This window comes from Strix aluco, chromosome 3, assembly GCF_031877795.1.
Source record: "Strix aluco isolate bStrAlu1 chromosome 3, bStrAlu1.hap1, whole genome shotgun sequence".
NCBI lineage: Eukaryota > Metazoa > Chordata > Aves > Strigiformes > Strigidae > Strix > Strix aluco.
The window spans coordinates 17,692,885-17,720,853 of NC_133933.1; the positions used below are offsets into that span (position 1 = coordinate 17,692,885).

The 27,969-nt window shown below is 54.2% G+C and overlaps 1 protein-coding gene across 4 annotated transcripts; it reads right to left on the reverse strand.

The window, feature by feature from the left end:
• Positions 1-830: 830 nt before the first annotated feature.
• RRBP1 (ribosome binding protein 1) lies at positions 831-27,969 on the reverse strand. Of its 4 annotated transcripts, XM_074817601.1 has the most exons (24): positions 27,868-27,969; positions 20,693-21,394; positions 16,765-16,913; positions 16,416-16,538; positions 15,244-15,396; positions 14,801-14,919; positions 13,843-13,996; positions 11,846-11,984; positions 11,312-11,499; positions 11,083-11,120; positions 9,812-9,902; positions 8,996-9,088; positions 8,525-8,617; positions 8,340-8,420; positions 8,158-8,247; positions 7,627-7,719; positions 6,029-6,100; positions 5,749-5,844; positions 5,216-5,299; positions 3,817-3,918; positions 2,869-2,952; positions 2,277-2,375; positions 1,633-1,776; positions 831-1,361 (listed from the first exon to the last, which is right to left on the reverse strand). In XM_074817601.1, the coding sequence occupies exons 2-24, from the start codon at positions 21,372-21,374 to the stop codon at positions 1,323-1,325; spliced, it is 3,006 nt and encodes a 1,001-aa protein (XP_074673702.1). In that variant the 5' UTR covers positions 21,375-21,394; positions 27,868-27,969; the 3' UTR covers positions 831-1,322. The 4 variants fall into 4 exon arrangements, with proteins under 4 accessions (XP_074673702.1, XP_074673698.1, XP_074673699.1 ...); XM_074817597.1 differs by lacking the exon at positions 3,817-3,918; XM_074817598.1 differs by lacking the exons at positions 3,817-3,918; positions 27,868-27,969 and adding an exon at positions 22,492-22,600.

Sequence of the window (27,969 nt, forward strand, 5' to 3'; positions counted from 1 at the left end):
CTGAGAGTGCCTTCCCCAAGAACAAAATGGAAGCAGGTCTGTCCCTCATCCCCCATCCTGGCCTTGGCTCTTCACACACCCCAGAGGGACCAAGCGCTTTGGGGGCCTTTTTTCCCCCCCTCTCAAATCCCGCTGATGTCAGCACCAGGCTCAGCAGCTTTATTGTGGGGAGACAGGCACCGAGCTGTCACGTGGCCTCTGCCATTTCCTAAGAAACCAGCTTGAAAAAAAATAAAACAAAGGGAAAAAAAAAAAAAGGGGGGGGGGTGGAAAGATGAAAAAAAATTAAAAAGGAAAGCCACAAGAAGGGGAGAGCAGAGGGCTGGAGAGCCCAGCAGTGACCGAGGACCACCACCACGCAGCACCCACAGGGACAAAAATTACAGGGGAGTGCTGAGGTTTAAGCAAACGGGAGGAACAGTCCCTGCTGGGCTGGCGTGGCTGGCGTGGCTCACCCCGCCATGCCCTGGCCCCACGCTCGGCCTGACCCTGCAGCAGGGGAGCAGCCAACCCTGCTGCAACACCCTGCCCGCTGCCACCGTGTCCCCCGCGTCCCCCGCCACCATGGCGCTCCCTCCGCTGGGCCCCGCGCGGGGAGCTCGGCGTGCACCGCCAGCGCGAAAACATGGGCCGGGAAGGGAAAGCTTCTCTCCTTTGCTTGTGTTGGAGAAAAAACAGAGGGGATGCTTTTGCAGCACAGCAAGGAGCAGAAGAATAAAGGATCTGCTCCTGGTCAAAGCAGGGCCCTTCTTCAGTGACTCCCAAAGACCTGCCTGGCCTGCAAACTTAAAAAAAAAAAAAAAAAAAAGAAAAATAAAGCAAGGATAAGCTCTTTTCACTACATTTTAATTGCATCAACACCCAGAAATACACAAAAGGATACGTGCCAAGAGCTACCCATCAGAGAGGCTTCCTTCCATGGTGGGTCTTACTTTCACACTTCTTTCACTCAAAAAAAAAAAAATTAAAATTGCACCGGTTGATGTACAAACACAGTCTTCCCTTTTCACACATTCGTGGGTTCTGCCGCGACAGAAGGGTGAAGCCCCAGCGCCCGCCCCAATGCAGCAGGCGCGGCTCCCTGTGGAACAAACAGTTGTACAAAAGAGTATGAAGATTTTCTTACAAACATACGCCTGCAGTGTTTACTGGTTGGGTTTTTTTGGGTTTTTTTGTATATTTTTTTTTTAAAGTTTCAAAACTAGGATTTGGGTCACTAATGGCTTGTCTTTTATCTACAGTAAATTCAGATATATTTTTATTTTTAGGAATGTGTAAGGCATTTTGGTAAGTTGAACAGTAAGGTCTAGGTCACAGACTTGTCAAACTGAAGTCCCTTCCTTCGAACTGTCCTCTTCCCCCTGGAGAAGGAAAACAGAGGTGGGTTACTCAACTGGGTCCCAACCTTATTCTCATGGCAGCTCAAGCATCAAAGCATTTCACAGATGGGCCAGTTCTTGCCTTCTGGGCAGGGAGAACCATGACCACCATCTCAAGTGGTCCCAGGGCTTCTCAAAGGCCACCCAGATGGTTTCAGGGTGCCTCCTTGCCTCTGGTTTTAAACCACTGCCTGACACTCGCTCTCCCCCAGCCTCTGTCAAGGGCAGGGACAGCCGTGGCCACCACAAGTACCGTTTCCTGAAGCTGTTCTTTCAACTTCTTCACCGTTTCTCTCTCTTTGGCCAGTTGGTCCTGGGTAACCTTCAATAGCTCCTGTAGTTTGGTTGCTGCCTGGCCCAGGTCCTTTGTTAATTTTTTTTCTTTTTCAAGTCTTTCCTACATGGGAGTCAAAAGAAGGCATCTGCCTGAGCCTCCCTTTGCCATCTGGCAACCTTCCCCCCTCAAAAACACCTCAGGTCTGCACAGAGCTGCCTCGGTGGCCACAAGCCAGAGCAACCTCCTCGCTAGAGGAGCCAGGCATCACCCTACCAGCAAGAGCTCTCTCTGGCTCGCCGGAGATGCCATGGGCTGAGACAACCTCATGGGAGCAGAACGGTTTCCCAGTACGTGAAAAGCCCAGCCTGTGAGAGCGTTTGCTCAGAGCACTGCCCTTACCTTGGTCAACATGGATGAAGTGGCTGTGACTTGCATCCTGCTGTCCTTCAGCCACGTTGGAGCTCACACCCAGCCCTGGGCAGGGAGCTACCTGCAGGGGAACTATCTACCTTGCCCCACCATCCCCAAGAATGATAAATCATGCACTTGGTCCCGCTCGGACATGGCTTTTGCAGTCTTGGCTGAACACTAAGCACAAGAGAGAAGGGCAGCCAAATCACCTTGAGATGCTGAGCGTCCTCCATGTCTGAAGCTGCTGCATTTTCAGCCAATCTCAGCTTTTCCAGCTCCGCTTGCAAACTGCATGCTGAGCTCTGGGCCTGGAAGGGAGACACATACTCAGCAAGCCCACAAGCTAATGGCACCTCCCGCATCCTGACCCGCACAGCCCCTGGTCCCTGGTGGGTCTGCCTCTGGTGAAGAGTTTAGTTATACAGCCGCTGTCGGACAGTTGGGCGCCAAACGCAGTGCGCTGCTTTTGTTGATCCAGCTTCCACTGAGAAGATGGCATTTCTTGCTGGAAGCAGCATGAAACCCAGCTAAAGCCCTTAACTGTCAAAGGAAAGAGCTGGCAAAAAACATGGGGAGACTGGGAGAGGGGCAATTCGAGGGCCCAGCAATGCCACGTGGCTTTAGCACAGCTGCTGCAGGAAGTTCTTCAGATGTGTGACGGAATGTGGCAATGTCTGAGATGCAGACAGGGATGGGGAAAAGCCTTCAAATTAATTTTTCAGATTAATTCTAGGGCTTCATTAGCAGCCAAGAACCCACGAAGGCTTTGCAAACCTTTGTATCCTCCTCGCCCGCACCCACCTCCTCCAGCTCCAGCGCCAGCTTTTGCCGCAGCACTTGCTCCTTCTCCACCAGTGTTTCGTTTTGCTCCAGCTGGGTTTTTAACTGTGTGGAGAAAAGGGAAAAACACCCAGAAATAAAATTAAAAAAAAGACCCAAGAGATGAGCTAGCGGGGACATTGCCAAGAAAGCTGGGCTAGACAGATGAAAACTGAAGCTTTTCCCAGGGCACCAAAAAGCAATAGGTAACAGCATCCCCTCTCCACATAAAAGCCAGGAGGATGCCAATGGCAAGCCCAGGGCTTGGCCTTGCATTGCCAAATTTTGCCTCCTCCTCCTCAGGGGGGACCTGGGACGAGAGTCACCCCATAGTGGAGGACGTGCCTGGCAGGTCCTTGTGCCCAGAAGAAGGCTCCACACTTAACAGGATTAAAGGAGAGGGACAGAGCCCGACTCGTGGCAGCACTGCCACTGGCGAGAGGTGTTAGCCTGAAAGGGAACAGCCGCTGCTAATGCCCTCAGCCTGGCTCCAGCAAGATTTACGGAGCCTCTGTAATCGTAATCCCCACTGGCTGGGAAGAGATCCCAGTGCAGCTCTGTTGGGGTGTCCCCTTCCTCCGAGGACACCCAAGCCCTGAATCCAACGGGGCATCACTGTGTGGCAATGCTGGCCTAGGGCTTGCAGCATCCCCTGCCTGCCTCCTCCAAAATCCTGCCAGGCTGATGCTGTGATGGGCGGGCTCCCAAGAGGAGCAGCCTGGCTAAAGCTGGCTGGCAACGTGTTCCCAGCAGGAATAGGATGCATGGTTGAAGGGGTGGGGGGCTGGCTTCCCCTCAACACACAGAACAGATGACACAGCTGCGACAGCCCTGAGCAAAGCCATGTGTGGCTCTCCATGCGGTTAGAGACGGTGAGACAGGACAAGGGACATAGTTAAGGGTCAACACCTCCACGGGCAGCAGTCTCACCACCCTAACCTTGAGGGGCGCAGGCTCACTTGGGTCATCTTGTAACCCCACTACTTGTCCATCCTGTACATGGCTCTTCATCTCACTCAACTGCTGCCTGACCTGGAAGGAGGACCAGCAAGCCTGGCTCAGTTACACATCCCTACACCACAGCCGTTACAAGACCCACAAGGACCTACAGATAAAGTTTGCCAGCTCTTTTGCTTGCACACGAGCTGAAATGTTTGGAAAACCACGTTAGTTTCTACTAGACACAGGACGGTGGTACCTAACCTGGGGCAGCCTGAGGCACAACAGCTCCGAGGGGTACAGAGCACATGCTCGCGCCTCATCTGCTCTCCTTTGATCACTCGGTACCTTGGTTTAAAGCCACTGCTGCAGGTTTGCACTAACATAGTTGAGGCATTAAATAAAGCAATCGAGGCAGGGTGGCAGGTCCCATTTTGCAATTGATCACAGCTAGGATGGCTGGGGAGACAGTTATTTGAACACCCCTCCAATTAAAACCCCCACTCCATCTAGCAGAGCTCCATCCTGCATCGCGGCAGCACCAGCAGTCAAGCTGCAAGCTAACAGCGTGCATTGGCCAGAAGAAAGAGAAAGGTTGCTGGATGAACACAAATGTGTTCCACACTCACAACCGCCTGTCCATCTAATGAGATTGAGGCTAATGACGACCCCGCGCCACTTTCCCTCGAGACCAAGGGGCTGCGTCGGCTCGCTGAGCGAGCTGGACGGCAGTGGCTGCAAGGCTGGGAAGAGTCATGGCACCCAAGAGAAACCATATTCCCGGCTCACTCCCCTCTGAGCAGCTCTGCAAGCTAGCAGTACTGCCGAGGATTTTAAAAACAATCTCCTGAGCCTCTCACAATCAAAGTATGGATTTAAAAACAAAACCCCTCATGGTTTTGGCATGTCTGTTAGCTCTCCTGCCTCTATATCCCCATCCTCTCCCCCACTTACCTGCAGAAACCCAGCCCCATCATGCAGCTCCCCAAGCAACTCCTACACACAGGCTGCACAGCCTTAGGCCTCCTATCCAGAGGTGGATGGATGGATGCTTAAGGCACCCAAACCCCTGCCCCAGGGTGGTGCTGGGGTGACCAGCGTCCAGTGGTGGGGCAGTTGCGTTTTTCTGCTACATGCCAGCTTGCACAAGCCTTGGTGCTCTCCCTTCCTTCCTGCCCCCACCATGGCAGGAAAGGCCGGTGAATAAAAATCTCCTCCTGGTTCTCAAAACATCCCCTCTGAAAGCCATATCAGTCTGGTGGCTGGCAGCACCGGGTTTCCCCATGTGCTGGCTGTGCCTTCCTCCCCTCCCTGAACCCGCAGGGAGGATGCCACCCCCACAGCTGGGTTTGCAAACCAGCCCCAGGCAGCTCCAGATATCCTCCCTTACCAGGGCCAGCTCCTTGCTCTGCTTCTGTGTTTCTGTCTTCGCTGCCTCCAGCTGCTCCTGGGACTCTGACAAGAGTTGCCTCAACTGTCAAGGAGGAATAGAAAGAAAAGAAAAAGTCCATTTATGCACTTGGTTTTGGAGCCCTTTGGCCCAAGGAAGCATTTTTACGATGCAACATCTTCTCAAAGAGGCCACGATGGCACCACTGGCTAACCTGACTGTTGATGCCTGCTCAGAGAGAGAGATAGCCAGGAGACAGCTCTGTCTCACCTGAGCCACAGAAATCCCACAGGCCACCAAGGAGCAGTGGACAGCATCTCCACACAGATCTCCCTGTCCCATCACCTTGCCAGCGGATCTCCTGACTTTAAATGTCTACAACCCAGACTGGAGCAAATGCCTCCGTGTGTTTTCTCCTGCTTTGCAAAGCTGCAGATCCCTGGGGCACTCCCCAAATTCCCAAAACATGGATGGGTGGTGAGTCAGGCTTAGAAAAAAGAAGCATTTAAGAAGGTAACGGCAGCCACACTTACGACTTCAACTTCTTTTGTGTAGTTTTGGCGTTCGGAGCTGGCTGTCTCCAAGTGATTTTCCAGTTGTGTTTCCAGAAGAGAGGTGTATTCCTTTAGCTGTATTAAAAGGGAGGAAAGCAGGAGGGGGTTGATTGAGGTCCAACACATCCCAAACATCCCACGATCCAAGCCTGCCTTCCCCCAGGGCAAGTCAGGAGATGGGTCCCAACTCACCCCCAACACAACATGCATCCCTCTGGCACCTGTGAGGGGACCTTCCCCTGTACCCAAAAAGCCTTACTTGATCTGTGCTCTGCAGATCTGCTTTCAACTTCTCCACCATGTCTTCAAGGGATTTCAGCTGGAGTTGCGACTAAGCCAGAAAAGATCAGAGAAGGTCAGCGAACAGCATCTCACGTTGGACACTGAGCATCTTTCATTCAACCAAAAACTGGCCAGTGTTTCACTCCCGCCTCTCCCATTTCATCCTGTACCCAAGTGCGGAAGAGACCTGACACCAAAGCGGAGCTCCACAGCCTGCAGTGCAGGAGCTTCTCTTTCCAGAGAGGATGAATCCAAAAAGTCCAGGCCGTAAATCATGGAGCAAGGTAACAGCTTTTGCCTGCAGGACTTCAGCTGGCTGCAGTCAGCTTTCAACACCCGAGAAACTGGCACCGGGCTCGGTGTGAGTTTCCTACTGAAAGTGCCTTTGGTTTGGAAGCAGCAAGGTAGACTTTCCAATGAGGTGTCATGGGCTTTGCTATTAAGAGAAGCCAAGCTATCAGAAAAAGCATGGGGTTTGCATTTAAACCTGGACTGATTTTTGAAGAGGACTCCATGGTTGCTGAATTCTTCGGAAAGGAGGAATTCTCCTCTTCTCCGCAGAGAGGCAGGACTGCTCTGGAACCTGCCCTAGCCACCAGACGTTCATCCCATCACGCACACCCTGCTGCCAGCACACCACCAGCAGCCACGTCATCCCTGTGCAATCCTACACCAGCCCTCAGCAGCGCTGGCGCTGCAGGAGCCAGCAACGGGCTGAGAAATCAAAGATCTCTTGTACAAGAGCTCCCCCACCTCCCTGCAGCCCCAGTTAACTTCAAAACCCTATGTCATGGGTGGGGAGCAGCCAGACCATGGAAAGTAGCTTCATCTCAGTTCTGAGTTCAAGAGGGAGGAGATAAAACTTAAGTCCGCTTTGCAGAATAGGCATGGCCAGCCAAGTTCTCCTAGACTCCAGCTAAGTCACGAGAGCTCACGAAACACGCTCCCCACCAAAATCCTGGGCAACAACAGCTCTCTGGCAGCTGCCGGCCGGCTTTTTAACTAGGAAGAGCAGTGCCCAGAGCTAGACAGACAGCTGGACCCAAAACTATGTGCAGTACGTGGCTTGGACCTCAGCTCCCTTCTGAAGGCTCAGTGAACGCCAAGGTCAATCTGGGTTTTGAGAGCAGGCCAAGTTCTGCTGAAAATGGGAGTCCAAGAACCCTGCACGTGCTCTCCTCCCGTCAGGCCAGCTCCCTCCAGGAGGGCTCAGCCCGATTTCCAAGTATCGGAGCTTGGATTACTGAAGCAGTGATGTGGTTTCCCAACTGCCATGCCTTAACCAGGGAGCTGCAACCATTCCTCCAGCTCCACTGGCAGGGTCTAGGCACACACCAGGCGGGGAGGTGGGATTCAGGAGGAAGAGAGGCTTAGCTCCTACATGAGGTACACTGCTTCTCTGCTGGTTTGGTGACAGGAGGGGTGGATTTGGGGAGAAGAGAAAGTTCCCATGTCTCACAGTTCAAGGCTGGCAGGAACAGTTAGGGTCAGCATTTGATTTATAGCCAACAGCCCCTCTGCTCCTGTAAGTCCAGCTCCACGAGCGATAAACCCAGGTGTGCTCCAAACGCGTACCTTTTGGAGTTCCTCTTCAGATGCTGTGAGCTTTGCTTTCCACACCTGCTCCTCCTCCTCCACACTCTTCTGCAGGTCTCGCAGCATCCCTTCCTGTTGGCAAAGCCTCAGCTGAGCTCAAACCTCCTCTAGCCCTCCCAAGCCGAGCAGTGTTAGGGCTGTAAGCCCTGGCACACCCAAAGCCTCTCTAAGGATTTGGGCCAAAGAACGGGTGACAGAATTAGGTGCCTCAGGTGGGGCTAGGGGCTCCCATTTCCGAGGCTGGCTCAACCACCCCACCCATGCGTGCTGTGCCACATCCACCCACTACCACCACCAGAAAGGTTTCCAACATAATTAGGCTGAAGAGGAGCTCTAGAAATTCAGGTTTCTCCTATTCCCGTCTCACTGGCAAATAGTCTTCCACATGGCAGCCCCTCAACATACTGAGGGGTGCCCACCATGAGCCCACGGGCAGCCTGGGCTGCCGGGAGACCTCTCAAGAGGTATTTCTAGTAGAAGACCAACACAGTGCAAAGGGCTGCAACTTACCGTCTCTGCAAGGATAGTTCTATACTGCTCACATTCTGCTTGTAAAGTGCTTTGCGCTTCCTCTGCCTCTTTTAATTTAAGTGCTGAATCCTGAAAAGAGAGGGAAGGGATGGAGAGAGAGGTGAGAAAAAGTGACCCTCAGGCACTCCCTCACCCCTCCGCTTTCCAGCCCCTTCACTTACTGGGGGCTCTGTTGTAACTGTCTGCTGCTTTAGCACATCCGCAGTCTTCTCCTTAAACTCTTGTAGCCACATGTCGTAACCCTGAGTTTGAAAAAAAAGAGGACAAGGAAGAAAAAGAACACTTAGACATCTGTCCTTCCCATGTGGTGGAGGCTCTGCAGGGGTCTGAGAAAGCCCATGCCCACCTGCTGCGAGGACACAGTGACTCCGGGGAAGGCAGACAGCAGCGTCTGCTTCGTTCGCGTCTGGAGCGCATCCAGCTGTTGGGCCAGCTCTTCCTGTAAGAAGAACAAACTGGCATGGGATGAAGGTCTTGGGCACCTGCCGGCCAGGCTGCCAATACCGGTCCTGCTTTTCTGTGCCTACAGGGGTGAGCCAGCACAGGGAAACCAGCCAACAGAGAAAACTGCTGCTGCTGCTGCGAACCACGAAAATGTCCCTTCCAGTTCACGCATCTTCCCGGTTCTGACCATGACCTGTACTGAGGATACCACGGCCCTCAAGACAAACTTTGGAGAAGCTGGCAGGAGTGTTGGGCCTGCACTGCTCCCAAGAGGAGGCAGACAACCCAGGGCAAGCATCTCTGGTGGCTTGGGGAGGCTGAATGTTTCCCTTACAACATCAGCATCACGGCTAGAGAGAAATGCCGGGCTCACCTTTGCTTTTGTAGCAGCAAGTAGTTTTTCCTCACACGCCTTCTCCATCGTGGTCAATGCTTCCATTGCTTTCCAGTTCTTCTCACGAAGGTCCTGCCGAGACCGCACAGAGGGCAATAAGCCACACATCATGCCAAAGGCCACCAAGCTGCTTGTTGGCACTGTGGAGGATTTCAAAGCCTCCGCTTAGGAAAACGGGCAGCAGCCCTTTGCTTTTGCCAAGGGTCTTCCAGCCCACGTGCACCCCTTTCCCCTCCACCCTTGCAGCGGCCCAATGCACCGCGTCACTCAGGCGGTGGCCTTAAGGGAGCAGAGCTGGATGGAGGCAGGAGCTCCAGAAGCAGCCCTCAGGATGCCTAGAGCTGCCCGGAGAGGACACAGGCCAAGTGGAGGGCTGTAAAGTTGCCTCCACACAACTTGTACCTCTACACAAGGTACTGATACCACCTTGTAGTAGAGGGACAAGGAGCAATGAAGCATGAGGGACCCTCGCTCGGGGATTGCCTTGATCTTGCTGGGGTAGGATCTCCCTGGCTTACCAGGTCTTAAACCTCCCAAGAAAGCAGGGGACAGACACCTCCACCGAGGCAGTCCACCTGCTGCAGCTCATCAGCCCGAGCTGTGCAGCCTGCCGGGGGGATTCCTGCTCTCAGTCAAGGCAATGCCTCCAGTGCTCTGCGGGGCTGGAAGAGCCTCTGGCCGCACCAGGGAGCCATTGGTAGCCAACCATGATGGGTTGTCATTCAAACCCCAGAGACCTGGGTTTTGGAGGAAAAACTGAGAGCAGCAAAAGCTGAGCCCAGTTCGCTCACGTACATTGTTTTTTGTCTTCTGTTGCTCCACTGCCTCTCGCAGCTCTGTGGCTTCCCTTTCCAAGGACAAGAGCTGGTCTGTCTTCTCCTGGAGCCTGGAAGGGCAGGACGCAGGAGTGAGTCTCAGCATCCACCTCCCTGCCAGGTAGTGAGCTGTCAAGAAGGGGACTGCAACTCTTCCTATCCCGGTCTGCTCCGGGATCTACACGCAGCAGGAGGAGGAGGGAGTAGGACTAAAAATCATGGCCATGGCAATGCTGGAGCAGGATCTCATTTTCTACCAGCTTATCAGCAATAACAAGCAAGCAAGTAGCTGGCTGGCTGTACAGCCAGGCCAAGAGGAAGAAGTAACCTGATTCAAAGGCCAGAAATTTCAGTTTACACAACTGGGACTGCTCCTGACACACTCCTGCCCATGGCTTGTTAGGCTGAGATAGCCCACAGCTCTGCATTTTGAAAGCATCATCCTACTATCTTGAGTAAGCATAAATCAGGGCTGCTGACTCGATGCCTGAGATCCTGCAGCTTCTGTCCACACCTTCAGATCCACCATCTGCCCTGAAGGGAGCCTCAGTTTGAGCAGACCCAAGAAGGTTCAGATCCTTGACAAGAACCACCCAAGTTTCTTGGGGTCCCAGGGCAACTGAACAGCTGCCCTCCTTTAAAGGAATGCTGGATGCTCGCTGGCAGTGGGGGCATCTGAGAAATCCGCCCCCTGTGCAGAGCCTTGAGCCTTCTCAGAAGTGCCCAGCACATGGACAAGGGGCAACAGGCATGAGTCTTGCCATGGGAAACTCCAGTTAAATGCCAGGAAACCTTTCTGCACCGGGGGAAAGATGTTGTCAAACACTGGAACCCAGAGAGGTGATGAATCTCCATCCTTGGAGATACCTGGAAACGTCCTGGAAAAAACCTCCTCTGGTTGGCCCAGCTTTGAGCAGGAGCTTGGATCAGGGACATCCCACCCTCAGCACCAACATCCCCAGAACCTCCTATTCTGCCAGACCAGCCAGCCTCCATGTGCCTGCCAGCAATTACACTTTCACTTCAGAATGGACTGGCTGTTATTTGGGGCCAGAACTGGAGCCAGTTAATATTTTAAACAGCTGTGTTGGCCAGGATTGACCTTCTCCTCCCAGCTTCATAATCCCCAAGCCTGCCTAACGGAGAGGGCGGGAAGCCTTCACCCACAGGGCTCAGCGCCCAGGGAAGCCTGGGACACACAGACAGCAAGCTGGGGGTGCCACAGCAGTCTCCATGTGCACCTAGACCCACCTTGACCGCAGCTGCTTCATTTCTGCTTCATTGGCTGCCTGGAAGAGAGGGAGAGCACTTTTGTTACCTGCCCTGAGGCACGTGGTGCAGATGAGCCCTTTCTGCAGCATCCCAGAGGGGATCCCAGAGCAAAGATAACACAGGTACTGTGTTAACACAGTGCAGAAACACCTGCTTGAGCAGTGTAACCCCCTCTACTTCTCCCACCCCAATTAAACGAGCACGCAACCTGCAAGTCTCTGTCTTTTTCTGCTTCCCTCATCTGGCCTGCCTCCAGCAGAGCTTCGATGGATTTGAGCCTCTCCAGGAGCTTTGTATTCTCTGAACCGGCATCCTGCAGTTTCCCCTTCACATTGTCCAGCTCCAGCAACTTGCTTTTAACCTCCGCTTCAGAGCTCAGCAGCTTGGCCTGCAGTTCTGTTGGAGGAAGGGGTGAGAAAGACGGTAAGGCAGGTGCAAACAGATTTGGAGACTCCCCATCCTACCCTGCCCAAGCAGGACTCTTGGCCAAAGAAGTCTTGGCTGGGGATGCTTTCAGGAGGCACAGGAAGGCTAGGCAGGGATGCAAGACAGCATGTGAGAGAGGCACTGGAGTGGCGCCCTAGAATAAGACCAGTCCCACATCTTTCTCACATTGACACCAGGCAGCCTAACTCATCCCTGCATCTACTTGTCCTGCCCCAGCCAGCCCCGCCAAGCACCCAGCCCTGAGAGCTCCAAGTCTGCCCCACAGCTCTCCCCTATGCCGATCCAAGGTCCTCACCAGCAATGCTCTGCTGCTGTCCTTTGGTCTTTTCTGTGTCTGCTAACAAGCTTTTGTAGCTGGTCTGGGTTTTGCGGAGTTCATCGCTTACTTCGTCCAGCCTCTTCTGCAGCGTCACCTCCACCTCCCTTTGGGAAGCCTGCACAGCAAGAAGAGAAGGCTTTCCATAGCATGCCAGGCACCCCAGCCAATTTGAAGCAAAGCTCTGTGTGTCGCATAATGTTATTTTTAAGCTGTGCTTTGGGGGCTTTAAGCCATCCTTCCCCCGCGCTCCCCCCGTGCACGAAGCATCTTGCCTCGCACTCATGTTTTATCGTTTGCCAGCCCTCAAGTGGGAAGCAGACAACACCCGAACGTCTCAGTTCTGGGCCAAGACCATGGCCATCCTCCCCTCCGGAGAGCTAAGCTCTGAAAAACCTCTTGAAGCCCTGGTCTTAATGCATGGCCTCAGCCCAGCAGGGAGAGGTACTGCCACGGTGCTTAGCAGGATGGAGACACACAGCCATGTGTTTCCACACAGGGAGGAAATTTCTGTGCGGTTTGGGCCAGAGAAGACTTTTTTTTTCCATCTTAGAAAGCAGTGAGGAAGAGGCCTGGCCAAGGCAGGCACTTCAAGGGGGAAGGCAGAGGAGGACAAGGAGCGTGCTGCAAACCAGCAGTTCTATGGGTATGAGTCGCAGATGGAGACAGAGAAACATTGCTTTGCATGGAGGGGACAGAAGAAGGTAAACCAGCAGCCCCATCTCTGTCTGAGTGATGCTTCCAGATCCACCAAGAAAGCAGAACTTCTTTTTTTTGAGGATTTGACCCTGTATCCTCAGCTCAGAGCTTCAGGTGTTACTGTGGAGCACATTCTCCCAAGCACCTTAAACACACCACTGGCTTTAAAGTCTTCCAGCTAGTACGATTAATTATTACTAAGGTGTGCAGCAAGCTGACAGCCCTCCAGAAGTTCTCCTAAAAGCATGCCTAGAATGTGGTGTTTTGAGCCAGGAAGGTGGTCTCTGCCTTCATGCTAGCCATGTGCCCATATCACCCACTTGCTCCTCGCCTGCAAAAGCAGCAGGGGCCAAAACCAACCCAATAAAAGGAGATCTGCATCCTCAGGCACCTGAAAAATTAATAGCAAGGATACTGAAGGCCCCTTGCTCTAGGAACACCTCTACAAAACCATTTTGGCATGCGTAGATAAAGGTCTCCACCACCACAGCCCCTTTGTAAAGAGGCCAGAGCAATTTGGAGACCACCACACATGCAGGAGAGATACATGACATCCCTCACCCTGTCTGCCACCCCCGGGGGAAAGAATTGCAAGTTCCAGGGTCAGGGGTACCCGGGATCAATGCTCCCAGCCTCCGGCTTAGCTGAATTCCAGCAGGAGCACTGTCAGCCCTCCAGAAGATGCTCTTCCCTGCGTGGGTACAGCCTGGCTGCTGGGAACATGCTGTTGCTCCTCTGCTGACAGCGTGCTCAGAGGCTCTGCTTGGGAGGTGTCCTTTAAACACCCCAAACCCAGCCACACCCTGGTGACAACAAAAAAGCCACAAGCTCTACCTCCTGCACCAAGGAGAGAGAGCAACAGGCTTAAAACCAGCGGAGTTGAGAGAGAGCATCCACGGCTGTGTGAGGACAGGCTGGTGGGGGCCAGTGGGTTTCCTCTCTCGCCTTAGGGTATCACCCAGCAGCATGCACCATCTAGGCGTCACACACACACCTTCACACCAGGCTCGTGAGCTTCACAGGTGAGTGAGAAGAATGGCTTCAGCCAGGGCATCAGGCTCCCTGGGCTTTGCTGGTGATGCTGCACAAAGAGTGCATTGCATGTGACAAACTAATGGGGGGGAGGCAATTAAGAGGTCCGCAAGGCAGCTCGCTTTCCAACCGTGGATGCTCATTTCCCTCCAAGCTCTTCCCATGGCCATATCCATGGATCCCATACAATTTAGCCACCTGCCCCATCTCTGTGAGGGGATAGGGTTTGCCAGTGCCTGCCTGACCTGCAGCTGCTCGATTTGCTTCTCCGAGGCCGCCGCTTTGATCTCCCAGCTCTTCCTCTGCTGCTCCTCTTGCTGCAGCACCTCCGATTTGTCAGACAGCTCTTTCATCAGCTTGTTGCACTCTTGCCGTAACTTGGCCAGCTCAGCGTTTTGCCTGCACCAACAGAAGTGGAGTTATTTTAGCCTGCAGGCCAGCCAAACATCCCTGATGTTACCTAGGAGGGAACACATCTTCCTGTGGGCCTGATACAGGACTTGAAGCATCTCAATGGTTGCATTCGCCTATTTCTAGGACACGCCTGGTCCTTCAGGGAGGGAGTGGAAAGAGCTGACAAATCACGTTTCAAAAGCTGCGTTTCAATCACAGGAGACATTCCTTTCTCATGAAGTAGAGGACACAAGGATCTGTGTTCCCAGACACAAGAGGAAGCGCTCTAAGCAGCTGGAGTCTGCTCTGTAATTATTTGACCGCTGTTAATCCCCAGCCATTTCAGACTTCCTAAAAAAGGAGTGTGAAATTCTTATACCTAGCTCCTATTTGTTCTGCATGCACCAGGTAGGTCTCAGTTCTCTGTCGCATCACTCCCACCAAAGAGTCAGCTGCATTTCTTCTGAAGTTTGAGAGTATGAGCTGCCCTAAAGGGGGGAAGTGCCACAGCACCTTCTGGTCCCCGCTCCCCGCCTCTGCTGCCTGTTGGCTCTAGCATCAGCACAGGTGACCCCAAAGCAGAGAGGGTTTTCCCCTGCCCTTTCACTTGGGAAGAACATCCTTGTTTCCCCTGCCAGCCCCAACAAAAGCCATTTGGCAGGCTCTTCCTTGCTCCCTCCTCTACCTCCAGCTAGTTGGGGTGTCTGTAGAACCACCTTCAAGAAAGAGGGTGGCCAAGTCTAATTGACAGCCAACCCCAAGGTTTGCTAGAGGGCAGCCCCAGGCTCTTCCCCCACCCCCCAGCCTTACTTGCTCTCTGTCTGGCTGGTGGCCTGGTTGAGGGCGTCCCTCAGGATGGAGTTCTCCTGCTGCAGGCGAGCCAGCTGCGTGTTGGGGCCGTTCTCCAGCTGCTCCTGCAGGGTCCGGATCTAGAGGAGCCCAACAGGGGTTAACACCGCCGCCAGCCCCTTTGCTCTCCCTGTGAAGCCCACCTCATGAGCAAAAGGGTCTGGCAACATGGGGGGCTGTCTACTGATGCTGATAGCCCCCAGGGATGTGACATCCCATGAGGATGCTCCCACATGCCTCTTCTCCCTCGAACACCATGGTCCAGGAGCACCGCAGGGTCTTGCCCCTCCCCAAGGCTCTGGTCCCCCTGCACATCTCAGTCTTCTCCAAAAGACCATGCATCTGCCACCAAAAGCCACCCGGCAGCCAGAGGAGGAAGCTGCAGAGCACAGCATGGGGCTCACCTTGCCCTGGAGCTGCTGCGTTTCGCTGACGTGGTCCTGGTAGCTGGCCTGCATGCGTGCCTGCACCGCCGTGATCTCCCGCTCACGGGTGAGTAGCTGTTCCTTCAGCTTGGCCTCCACGGCCACCGCCTTGGCTCGCTCAGCCGCCAGTTCCTTCGAGGAGAGAAGTCACCCAGTTAGTCCTCAGCATATGAGTTTCCTCACTTTAAGGGGATGCAAAACCAGTGGCCTCCTAGCTCAGAAGACTTAAAAGTTCAGCCCTTTCAGAGCTGCCCCCATGCCCAGCTAAGCCGTTTAGCACTTACATTTCCTCCTGCATTTTGTTTTGGACTCTGTGGCCACTGGATGCCACTGTTGTTCCACATTGGGCCAGCTAAGAGAAAGGAGTAAGACAGCCTGGAATTTTATTTCCCACCCCCCTAGGATCAAAAACATCACATAAAGTTTGGGGCAAAGCGGAAAAACTAAAAAAAAAAAAAAAACCAACCCACAAAAAATACCTTCCGCTCCCTGCCAAGGCAGGCATGCTCCATTGGCCGGCTGGGCAAAACCATGCCACTGCCCTGTGTAGCCTGCACAGGCAGATGTTTAGCACAGTGCCCAAGTGCATGGGATGGCTTTGCCCTCTCCTCTCCTGCCTGCAGGCAGACGGACTCACCGCTGCCGGGTTCTGCCAGCTGCAAGGCAGGAGGTGCTGAGTCCAGGGTGGTGAGGGTCTGTTCTGACTTCAACACCCAAAAAGAGCTGGACGCAGGGCGCTGAGTCAGGGAAGGGGGCTGTAAATAGTCCTTTAAAAAGGGACTGATCAGCTCCTTCTCAGCTCAGGGGATCCAGGCAGAGATGAGAAGAGATATATTTTCCTCCCTAAAGCAGCAGAAAGGTGCAATCTCTTACAGGAAAGGCATTCCCCTGATTCTCCTGTGGCTGCCAAGAGGCATTACCCAGCGGCTCTTTGGGCTGGTGCCCCCCCAGGCTGGATCAGGCCCAGGTGATGAGATCAAGTGGGGATGTCCTCCCCTTTTTGGGGAAAAAACAGTAAACGGGTGAAGGGCGCAGAGAGCCCCTGAGCTTCACCTCCAAAGGGGATGAGGTGCGGTGAGCAGGAGGCACATGGCAAGCCACGACGAGCAGAGCCCCTGCCAGGGATGCCAGGAGGGCCGTGCGACGCTTACCTTGCTCAGCTCCCGCAGCTTGTTTTTGGCAGCGGCCACATCCTCCTGCTCGGTGGTGAGCTGCTTCTCCTTCTCTTCCAGCTGGCGTTTCAGGACAGCGACCGGGTCACCCTTCTGCGTGGCCTGCCAGTGCGGGGTGGCACATCAGTGAGGACCATCACCTCCAGACCCATCCCCTCCACCCCACACGTGCGGGATCCTGCCCTCTGCTCCAGGGGAAAATTCAGCTGTGGCTTGGGGCCAGCCTGCCTGCAAAGAGGGTGCCTTCCCTGCCCTCTGCACCTCCCGAGGCTTGGCAGAGTGGTAGAGCCCTGGCAGCAGGCGGCCACGACGGCACTGTCAGCCGTACCGTGTGCCACGTGTCCTGGACGATGCCTGCTTTCTCCGTCAGGATCTCGATGAGCTGCTGGGCCTCCCCCTCACTGAACATCATGCTGCTGACGGTGGACACGAGGGTCTTGTAGGGCAGGTAGAGGGGCCCATCCGAGTCCGCAGGTGCTAGGGAGGAGAGAGGAGGGGTTGAGACTGCTCAAGCCAACAGCAGAGCTGAGTAGCCTCATCTCAGTTGGCTTCAACCCCACAGCTGCCATTTCAAACCAGCATCCACCCAGATTTCCACAGTCAAGTTTGATACCTCTCTAACTGAATGAAACATGAGAGTGCTGGAGACAACACTCACCACACACGTGAGCTTCTTGAGTCAGCTGCCACCTCTGCCTGGCTCTACTACTGGTCCCACCACCCTGCCACCATCCTCCATCAAACGGAGTGATTCACAGCTGGCCGTGCTTTGCCAATGCCAGGGAGCAGAGACGTGTTGGGCATCAGAAGCTGGACCGCACTGTGATACCACCTTGCTGGGGGACATCACCCCAGGCAGCGGTGCCAGAGATGCAGAGCGCAGCAAGGTCATCTCCCACCTTTCACCACGCAGGTTTGTTCCAGCTCTTTGCTAAGGGAATGACACAACTTCAATTCTTCCCCCACCCCTCTGCTAACCTGGGAAAGCCAAGGAGCATCAGGGACGGTGATACAACAGTAGGACCACAGTGCACATGGTCACAATGGATAGAGGGTGGAGGGCAGTGATTTAGGAGTTCCTGCACAGTATCTATGGCCCAGTGGGCTTATTTTCCCAATAATCCCAAAAGAAAAAGCAGTTTGGACCTGGCTGATCCAGAGTCTCTAAAGCCATTAACGCCAGGGTCTCTTGAATGCAGAGCTTGGACCCCCCAAGCAGCAAGGTCAGAGAAGAAGGAGGAGGAGGTGCTGCAGGCATCAGATCAGAGACTCCTCTGCAGCACCTAGCAAGGAGCCCACGCTGGAGCAAGCTCATCCTGAAGGACTGCAGCCCATGGAAGACCCCATGCTGGAGCAGGGGAAAGGTGTGAGGAAGAAGGAGTGGCAGAGAGGAGCTGTTATGGACTGACCACAGTCCCCATCCCCCCCGCCCTGTGCCACTCAGCGAGGGGAGGCAGAGGAGCTGGGAGGGAAGGAGTGGAGTTGAGCCTGCAAAGAAGGGCAGCAGGGGAAGGTGTTGTTTTAATTTTGTCTCTCTTTCTCATCTATTTTAATTGGCAATAAATTAAATTAGTTTTCCCCAAGTCAAGTCTGTTTTGCCTGTGGTAGTAATCGTTAAGTGATTGCCCTGTCTCTATCTCAATCCATGAGCTTTCCCATCTCATTTTCTCTCCCATCCTGTTGAGGAGGGGAGGGAGAGAGCGGCTGGGTGGGCGTCTGGCAGCTGGCCACGGTCAACCCACCGCAGCAACAGAGCGGCAAAGCCGGGGAACGCCCAGCAATTCCGGCACACGCTGTTTGCTCCCAGCCTCTGGTAGATCCATTTGGGATGGCAGCGCTGAGCCCTGGCAGCAGCAAAGTCTGTCTCACCAGCAGCAGCCACTTCCCAGCAGCACAGCCGGGGCAGCTCCCCTCTCTTGTGCAACCGGGGCCCAAGAGCTTGGCTCACACTTTACTCACACTGGCAACAGCGCAGAAGCAAGACAACACATCACCTCCCCTGGCCCGGTCCCGCTGGGCGGAGGGACCCACCAAGCGAAATGTTGCCCATCTCCTGTCAGCATTGCGCAAGCGAGCCTTGCACAAGACGGGCACGATGCAAACCCCACCTTGCAGCTGGCAAACGGATCCGGGGCAGCCTGCCAAGCCGTGGCAGAAGGAAGCCTACGCCGCTGCCGAGCCCACTTGCAGAGTCGGAAACCTCACACCTCGCCGAAGGAAGCGGCAAAACAAGAAGCAGCTGCACAACAAAGCTGCCATGGGAAAGCACGGCAGGAACGAGGGGTCTGAAGAGCCACTTCTCAAACCCAAGGGGACACGGGCAACACGAATGGCCCTTGCGTCAAGCCTCACACGCGGGAGGCTGCAGCCCAGATCGGGTACCCGCGTGTGTTTCATGGGAGAGCACGGCGCCTGCCATCACAGATAACGACCTGCGCTCCAAGTACACACTAACCACTCGCAAGCAAGTTTTTGTGTGATGCAGGAGGCTAAAAACGAACCGCACAAGAGAAAAATACCCCAAGCTGCTCTTGTCGGGTTTGCCATCTGTTTCAGTGCCAAGCACGTGTCTTTGAACACTCTGAACACCCATTTTTATCTGCCACAGGATAATTTGTTGCTTCTGCCTTTAAGGAGGAGAGAACACAGCTGCCAAAAGGCTGCCCACAATACCTTGGTCAAATTGCAGCCAGCTTCGTGGCGCAAATACTGCTGAGAGCTTTCCTTTGAAAAACCCCACAGGAGCAGCTAAGACATCAGTCTTGGCTTTGAAGACACGAAGGATCGGCACTTCATACCCAAAGGACTGGATTTTCAGAGCAGCCAGAAAAACTCCCAACTTGACAAGTGCTGAGAGCTCCTCTCCTGTTCACATTTCCTCAGCTGTTACAGCTTGGATTTAGGGCCACCTTTTTCAGTGTTAGAGAAGTGCATCCCTGTGTGCACATGACAAACCAGCCACCTCCAGTTTCCCCAACAGCACGGCTGCAATACCCTCCAGTAGTGGCTGCTCAAACCATTTCACACCTCATCACCATGTGGAGACGGCCTTTAGTGAAATCCTTTCCTCAGAGGAGCAGATACAAGGGTTTTAACCCAACCTTGGAGACCAGCGGCTGCAAAATGTCCTGCTGAGTAGCAGGCCCTCTTCCAAAACATGGGTGTGGAAACTGTCAGGTTACACAGCAGTCTAGATTAGGATGTGCTGGAGAAGGCAAGCAAGTAGGGGTGTCTTTTTGTTTGGTTAGGTTTTTTTTGTAAAGAAAGAAAGAAATGAAACCTATGTGCACCACATCACATCTCTGAGAACACCTGAGAGATTTCTCCCACATGTCCATATAGGAACACTTCTACAGGTCTGAAAGCACTCACACATTTTTAGTGCCTGCAATTATCACTTAACGAAAAATAAAACCCGAACTGTTCATGTTGGTAACGAGAGGCAAGAATCCAGCTACAGAGCTGTTTCTCCCCTTCCTACACCTATTTACACCCTGGAGAGTTCAGGACCACCTCCTTTAATCTCTTCCACCTCCAAGTCAATCAAGTGAAGCATGAACAATGACAGGCAAGTTTCTTCTTCCCTGTGACATATCTAAAGTTACTTCCCTCTAATTATCCTATGATCGATCCCCTGAAGTATAAAACACCTTCAATCCCCTCTCCTCCAATAGGCAGTTTTTCATCTCCACTGAAGAAGAAGGAAACTCTAGCACCTCCCCATAGAAGAGTGGTAGAGCTCCTGTGTGCTTTTAATAATCAGGGGTGGAGGGGGAAAACACCTCATCTTGGCTTTCCACCTAGATGTCCAGCACCTTGGCAGCTGCCCCCTCTCCCAGGACAGGTACACGCACCTCCTGCTAATTCTCAGTGTGCAGATCTCATCAGAGACCTGCAACGCAACAGCAAATCCAAGATGAATGTGTAACTCTCCAACATCTGTGTGCTGGACCAAGGAGCTAAGCACCAAGCGGGGGTTCCTGATGCAGGAAGAAACACATTACAGAGCAAAAACAAGTCGATAAACTTTACTCTATTTCCTCCCTGAGAGAACTACAGTCCAGCACAGGTTTTTCAACCCACCTTCCGCTTGGCACACATGTTCCATCTCACCAGACACAGCCTTTCTACAGCTGCTCTGAAGAAGCAACGCTGAAGACCGAAGAGATCTCAGAATGGGATAGCTCTGTTTTAACAGCACCAAGATGCCCTGCTGGCTACTCAATGGGGATATATGCAGAGGAATTTGGCCTTACCTGGCTCACTCTTCTTCTTGGATGCAGCCTTCTTCTTGACAGGTCCATCATGCTTCTGCTCCTCGTGGGTCGGAAGAGCATCGGTTTTCTTGATGGCAATAGAGCTGACAACTGGAGCACTTTGCTGCGTGCCAACTGGTGGCACGGCCACAACAGGCACCTCCTTAGGGGTCACCTCCAAGACAGGAGAACTTTTGGGGACACTGACAGGAGGCGAAGCCAACACCGGGCTAGGAGCAGGCTCTACCTTTGCCACCTTCTTCTCCTTCTTCCTCTTCTCCTTAGGTGACGGAGCAGGTTTCTCCTTTTCCTGGGGGGCCACTGACACGGCTGTAATCGGAGACTCAACAGTTACGGGCTCAGGCACCACAGAAGGCTCAAGAACCACATCCTTGGGAGAGTCTGTCACTTCCTGAGCCAGCTGCTGCTCTGGGATCTTTCCATTAGGCTTCTCTTCCTTTTTCTTTGCTTTTCCTTTTTTCTCAACAGGTTTCTCTTTCTTCTTTTTATCTATTTTCTGCTGCTGGGTCTTCTCCAACTCTTTGCGTTGCTTGGCCAAGGCTTCCTCGTAAGAAGTCTCCTTCATGGAGAAGGTGGACACCAGGAAGATCCCGATGGCTGATATCACCATAAAACCTCCAAAGACCATAACACCCAGTGTCTGAGGGTCATACACATCCATCCTGCCTTATTCTTCTGTGCCTGCAAGACACCAGAATGACAGTTAGTGGGGGGAAAAAAACAACAATGCAACAGCCTCTCTGAGCAGGGTTCTTCATATAGACATTTGAGTCACCAAACGGCACCGTGCAGGGAAAAGACAGATGTTCAAGATTCACACACCCCTGGTGAAGGCCACTTGCCTACACACCCCCAAGTCTGTGCTCCTCCGCTACGTTGCCTATGCAGTCCAGCCGTACCGCAGCGACTAATTTCACTGGCTGTAGCAATCTCCAGAAGAACCAAAGAGGAGGAAGAAAAAAGAAGGGATGTGATCACAGACAGCCGCGAGCAACTACTCATTACATGTCCAATGGAATGGCTTTTCACGACCGTTGCATGATGCTGCATCCCTGTGGCAGTAAGAGAGCCCCTTCTCAGACTGTTTGGTGCAGCTTGGCCAAGAGCTGGGCTCCCCATGGAGTACCCAGCCTTTTCATTGCACCCAGATGCACATTCAGCTCTCAACTTTGGAATAAAACATCCCCCTGGAAGAAGAAAGCATGCACAGGAGAGCTTTCCCCAGATTTGCAGCAGCCCTGGCCTTCTCCCTTTGCCACCTGCACCCTGCGACACTGCTGGTTTCTGCCCAGCCCAGCGGGGGACACACACGATGACTGTGTCCCAATGGGCAGCTGCTCCCAGTTCACCGTGAAGAGAGACAACCCAGCAATGATGCTGCCTGCACGTACACCACACGGAGAACCAAGTCACGACCACTTCCTTGAGATGCAAATACCAATAAATGTCATGAGTTCAAGCTAAAGCAAAAAAAGCATGGTCATTATCTCATCTCCCCAGCAGATGCCCACAGGAAGAAGTGAGACTTACAAATTGGGCGCTGGATGTGGCACTTCTGTTTCCACATCTACTATTAGCTGGCGGGCAAGCCAGGCACAGGGTCCTTCCCACCCTCAGCAATGGAGCGTCAGCAACACAAGGAGCAGCAACAGAGACCGTACTGCCTGCTCTGAGATCCGGCAGGCAGGGCACAGCCACACATGGAGAAAGGCGCTGCTATCTCCACTCATCTTAATTGCTCATTGAACCCTGTCCTGAGTTTCAAATCTCCCACTCACGTGTTTCTCCCATGAGGGCATCACCTCCACGTGGCTCCGAGGTAGCTCATGAACCCCCAGATGCTGAAGTCAGGCAGTTAATCTGCAAAGGGGCACTCTCCAGGAGGTGCCAGGCTGCGGTTTCTCATCACTGTGCCTCAAAACATAATCAGGAAAATGCAGAAAGTCCTCGGCTATCAGAAGTCCCCATCCCCACACTTAACTGTAAACATTATCAAATTTCCTCTTTAAGAGATTGTGGGTTAAGGAGGGAGGGAGGGGCTGGAAGGGGAGGAGGCAAAAATAAGAATAAAACTAAGGAGATCAGCATCTTTTCAAAACCTCAGTCTTGCAGGGAGAGACCTCGGTGCCTTTTCCTTTCTAACAGTCGGAGCAGCAAACTCGCAGCTGAATCCGAAGCTCAAAGCTGCTCGCGCTTTGAGGGGGTGACAGCGCAATGAAAAACTCTCCTCCCAACACCCAAGCAAGGGGTGCAGAGCTGGAAGGAGATGCGAAGCAGCCATCTCCTACTGATACCCACCTGCCCGGGGAAGGATGTTTTAGACAGCAGCCCAGCCCTCCCTGCCTGCCTCTCCGAGCATCCCAGGCGAGGCAGGAGAGAGCTGGCAGGCAGGAGGGCTGCCAATGCCAGCTGGAACCAGCCTCCCCTGGCAGGGCCAACTTTCTACCCTGGGGCACCGCTCAAGATCCCAGCTGATACTACAGGCATCACTATTTCATGTCCGCCACAGCCGCTTCGGATTGAAACAGCCTCAGCCCACTCTACCCCAGAACATCTGGTGCCAAGTCACTCCCTTCTGACTAGGTAGCATTGCTTTGGGATGGTCCCTACCAGGACAGACAGATTATTCCTAACCTGCACGGTGAAAAGGGCTGGGTTTCCTCTCTCTGGCAGTAAACAAAAAGTAGGGCTGGAGAACACATACCCATGACCTTGGGCTGGTTTTAGGGCTACACTGAAGCACCCAGGAGCTGTTTTAGGGGCAGAACAAAGTGACCTGCATTCCTCGCCTAGAAACCCTGACACTTTGGTAAAAATAAACCCTTCCTGACCTCACACCCCCACAGCTTCCTATTTAGATAAAAATTTGCCGTTCCAGCTTAGGGCAAGGGCATCACCAAGGGCTGGCAAATGTACTCCAACCACATCAGCTGCTACCACTACCTCCAAAAGCAGCTGGATGGAGCCCACAAAGGATGGGAACAGAGGAAAAAACCCAAACCTCCACTACAGAAGCATCCAGCACACAGAGGATAGATGAGAGAAGAAACGGGGGCGGTGAGGTGGGCGAGATGGCAGTGCTGGAGCCCGCTGCCTGCCCCACATCTCAGCCTGCACTGCTGTCCCCACCGAAGCCCTTGCAGGCAGGGTGTTTGAGCCCCACACTCCCTCTCCCCCGCAGGCAGCCTCACCCAGCCCTGCTGCAGTAAAAGCTGCCTGTACCTTGCCTCCTCTCAGGCTTTACAGCCAGGGTGAGATAACGATGCAGATTAGCATTAAAGTCTTTCCTTGCTAGACCAAAAAAAACCAACAACCCCCTCCAAAACAAAACCAACACAAGAAAAAAGCAGCCCAGAGCACTAACCTAGAGCAGCTGTGGACGTGCTGGAAGAGCCATCGCAGCAGTCGGAGCTCGTGAAAGCATCTGAGATGCTCGCATGGGCCATTCGCAAGCTCCCACTGCTGGACCAGAGAAACCCCGTGATGTTCCCAAGGACAGGTGTGCCAGGGGAAAATCCGAAATGAAGAGTGAGAGATACCGACCGGGCAGCAATTACTCCCAGCAGTGCTATCATGGCAAAGGGAAACTCTGGTGCTGTCTCAATGCTCATGCCCTGCAGCCTGCGGCGTGGGGCCGGTCCTGGCAGACCTGGCACTGACTCCAAGGAGCAAGTTCTACCAGTAGTTCCTCCTGCGGTCGAGACTTGGCACAGACCAGCCCAACAACTCATTCAGGGAAGAGCCTATTGCTCCAACGGCGCAAAGACAGTGGCAGGCTGTATGCTACCATGCTTGCTTAAATCAAACCAAGCTGGCTGTGGCATTTGGGGGATAAGGAAAAGTCTTCCTCTGGGAACTTCCTGATGCATAAATGCAAGAAGCAACGTGCCACAGCGTTAGCATCAGGAGAAAAGCTCTGCTTTGGCATTTCCTGACCTCACTGCCTTCGCCCTTTGATGGCTGGCAGTTTGCTCCTGGATTTGTGCAGCAAGACACAGTCCCCTTCGCGAGCAGGGTGGCAGGAGCGCGCGTGCCTTGCCCTTTGGCAGGAAAGCCCTCCGCACTCCCCACCTGCACAAAGCCTTAGCCAGGACATGGAAAAGTAGGGCACCGAAGGTACCACTGCTTGTGGATAGTTTCGCACAAATAGGTTCAGCTCGACAGCCAGGTTTTGGAGAGGCTTGAAGGCCTCGGCATCCTCCCCTCTGTATCTTCTGGTCATCCACGGGACTTTGTCCCTATGACGGCATTTTTCAACCTGATACCCAGGCTGCTTTGGGAAAGGACTGTGTGCCTAAGGGGTGCAGGGACACCACCAGCTATCGGAGTCCATATTCAAAAATCAAGTTCATGTCCAACATTGAGCATATTTACCTGCATGAAGTTTCTTGAACAGGATCGTCGTCTACTCCTCACACAGCCAAACAGTGGAAACCATCAAAAATCAATATATGCAAACTCCTTCCCCAAAACAGCTTGTTCAGTTAAAGCTTTTCACCACCACCAGAGCAGGAATAAGATGGACAACTGGTATTTCACTTGGCCTTCTCACGTAAAGGAGCCAGCTGAAATGCTGGGCTCTGACTCTTCTGTTCCTGTGGCTTTTTCTCGTTCTCCATCAAACTTCCCAACATCCCAGAAAACAGCCCAGGAGACCTGACCTCCCTCGCCACCCTGCACGTGCAGTCAGCTGTTTGCCCTGAGCAAAAGTCCAACTCGCCCTAAGGAAGCAAAACCAGTAAAGCACTCAGCCTTGCTGGTTTTTCAGCACCAATTTCCAGGATAAATCAACCTACAGACACACGGTATGATGGCACCAGGGCCACGCTCAGTGTCTTGTGGTCGCGTTTGGCAGAGACAACTAAGCGTCAAAAACCAGGTTAGAGCCTTCCCCCTTGTTCAGCCTTTCCTGCACTTTGTGACCACTTCCATGAAATCCACATGAATTCGGTATCTTTGTGACTCGGCCCTCCACCAACCCTAGTTTAAGTCAGCCAGGTCAATTGTCAGGTGGGCAAAGGAAGAGACAGGTTGTGTAATAACTACAGAAACCTTATTTCTTTATGCAGCCAAAGGAAAATCTATCTGTTACCTCCTCCTGGACTGGATGGGTGCTGCAGATGGGAAAAGATGCTCTTTGCAAGCAGGACGCTGCTCCCCCTGCAACCCAAAGCTTGCACTTTGCCACGGTGTCAAGGTGGCACCTCAGGTTAGAGCAACGTAGAAGAAGAGGTGATGGGGTGTTGGAGGGCAGAGAAAGAGAGAACTGGGTGGTGCAGCCAGGCTCTGCGTCCCCACGGCAATGCCTGCCTGCAAAGCACTTGCAGCTCCCCTTCCTCTACAGCACCTCCAGCAGGTTAAAAAAAACCCAACAAATAAAAAGCTCTCCCCTCCCTAAACACTCACACACAAGTCAGTCGAAGCTGGCTGACCCAACACACAAGTTTCCAGGATGAGATTTCGGCTTTTTCTGAAATGCAAAATTATCTCCTGGGCCATCAGGGCAAGAAGCAGGCAGCACCTAAAGGACCAGCCGCTGTTTGGGGAGGGCACTGCCTGGCCTCTGGTTCAAAGAAATAAGGTCTTGTCTCCTTCCCTGCCCCTGGTCTGCAGCTTCCCTTGCCAAAAGGCAGCACGGGACCGAGACACGGCCGGGAACAGTGTTCCTCCAGCACAAAGGAGGGAGAGGGAACCGGGTGGCCTGATCCTGCCGGTAGCAGGGCAGCCTGGCAGTGGGAGAAGGCATCCACTCTGCCAGCAGATAAAAGACAAGCACCAGATACTTCTCCTGGAGTTTCTCTCTCCTCCCTGTTGCGATAGACAAAAATTAAAAACAAATGAGAAAAGCCCATGTGCCGTGAGCGGATCCTGCCCCTGTCCCCGGCAGCCACTGTTTAAATACATTTTCTGCATAAGTGACTGTGCACTTCCAGCCTCCCGGCAGCGTGTGTTACTCTGCGCAGCAACTCCAGATCAGCCGCCGCACCGATCCTCAACAGTTATAGCTCGACTTAATTGAACGTGTCTTAGCGCTCCATTAGCTCTTGCAGCAGCCAGGGCCTTTGGCAGCGCTGCCAGCTCCCTTCCTAAGCCTCCGAGTGAAAAAAAAAAAAAAGGCAGAAAAAACATATATATACTCAAGAAGAGCGTAATAGCACCGTAACACAGCTGCAGCTTGACTCATCGCCACCGGCCCTCGTCAGCTTCTGCTCGGGGTTCACACCCCAGGTTGCTCCCGCCTCGCCCGGCGCCTTCCAGCCCCTTCCCGGCGACGCGGGCGAGGGGAGGCCGCTGCCACCGCCGCTGCCAAGAGGAAAGCTGACATTTCAGGCGGGAGGCTCCTCGCTCGCGCCCGGCCACGTGTGCAGGCGCACGCTCTCCCGCCTCCCCGGCGGGGTGACGAGCGGGGTGTCCCGCTGGCGACGTCCAGTTCGGAAAAGACCCCCGAGTGGGGAGAGGGGATCTTCACTTCTCTCTAAACGCTTTGGGCACCGCCGGACCCCGCACTGCCGGGGGTCGTCCAGGGCTGGGAGGGATTTTTGGGGGGGGGAGCTTAGTTAAGGGAAAAAAAAAAAATAAGGAACAACCGGCTGGAAGCTGTGACCTTTTGTAACCGCGCTTAATCAGATTAATGAATTTCATCAGGCCGGCGCCCGGGCAGGGGAATTGGTTTGAGCGCTGCGGGGCGGGCAGCGATGCCCGGGGGGGGCGGGCGGGGACCGGGGCCGGGGCCGGGGCCGGGGGGGGTCGGGGGCGCCGCGGGGCCCCTCCCCTCCCCGGCCGGCCGCACACGCCGCCATTCCGCACCGCCCTCGCCGCGGGCCATTCATCCACCGACCCGCCCCCCCCGCAAACGTGGCCAGACCCCAAACCCGGGATCCCATCCCCCTCCCTTCCCCGGCTCCACGCGGGACGCCCCCCGCGCGTGGGAGCGGCGGGGCGAGACGGGGCGAGGCGGGGCGGGTGTCCCACCCCGCTCCTCGTCTGCTGACAGCCGGGGGGGAGCGAAGGGAGGGAGCGCCGGGTGGGGGGGGGGGGGTCCCCTCGCAGCGGGGGGGCAGGCGGGGGGGGGTCCCACGGGGCGACGCCCCCGCGTGGAAGTGGCCAGGGGCAGGGGCCGGGGAGAGGCAGGGTGCCCGCCGCCGCCTACCCACCCGTGCCGGGTCGCGGTCCCTCCTCGCCGCCGCGGCCGTGTGGAGTCGTGGCACTTTCCGCCGCTGTCTCGCCGGGCTCGGCCGCCCCGGCCCGCCCCGCCC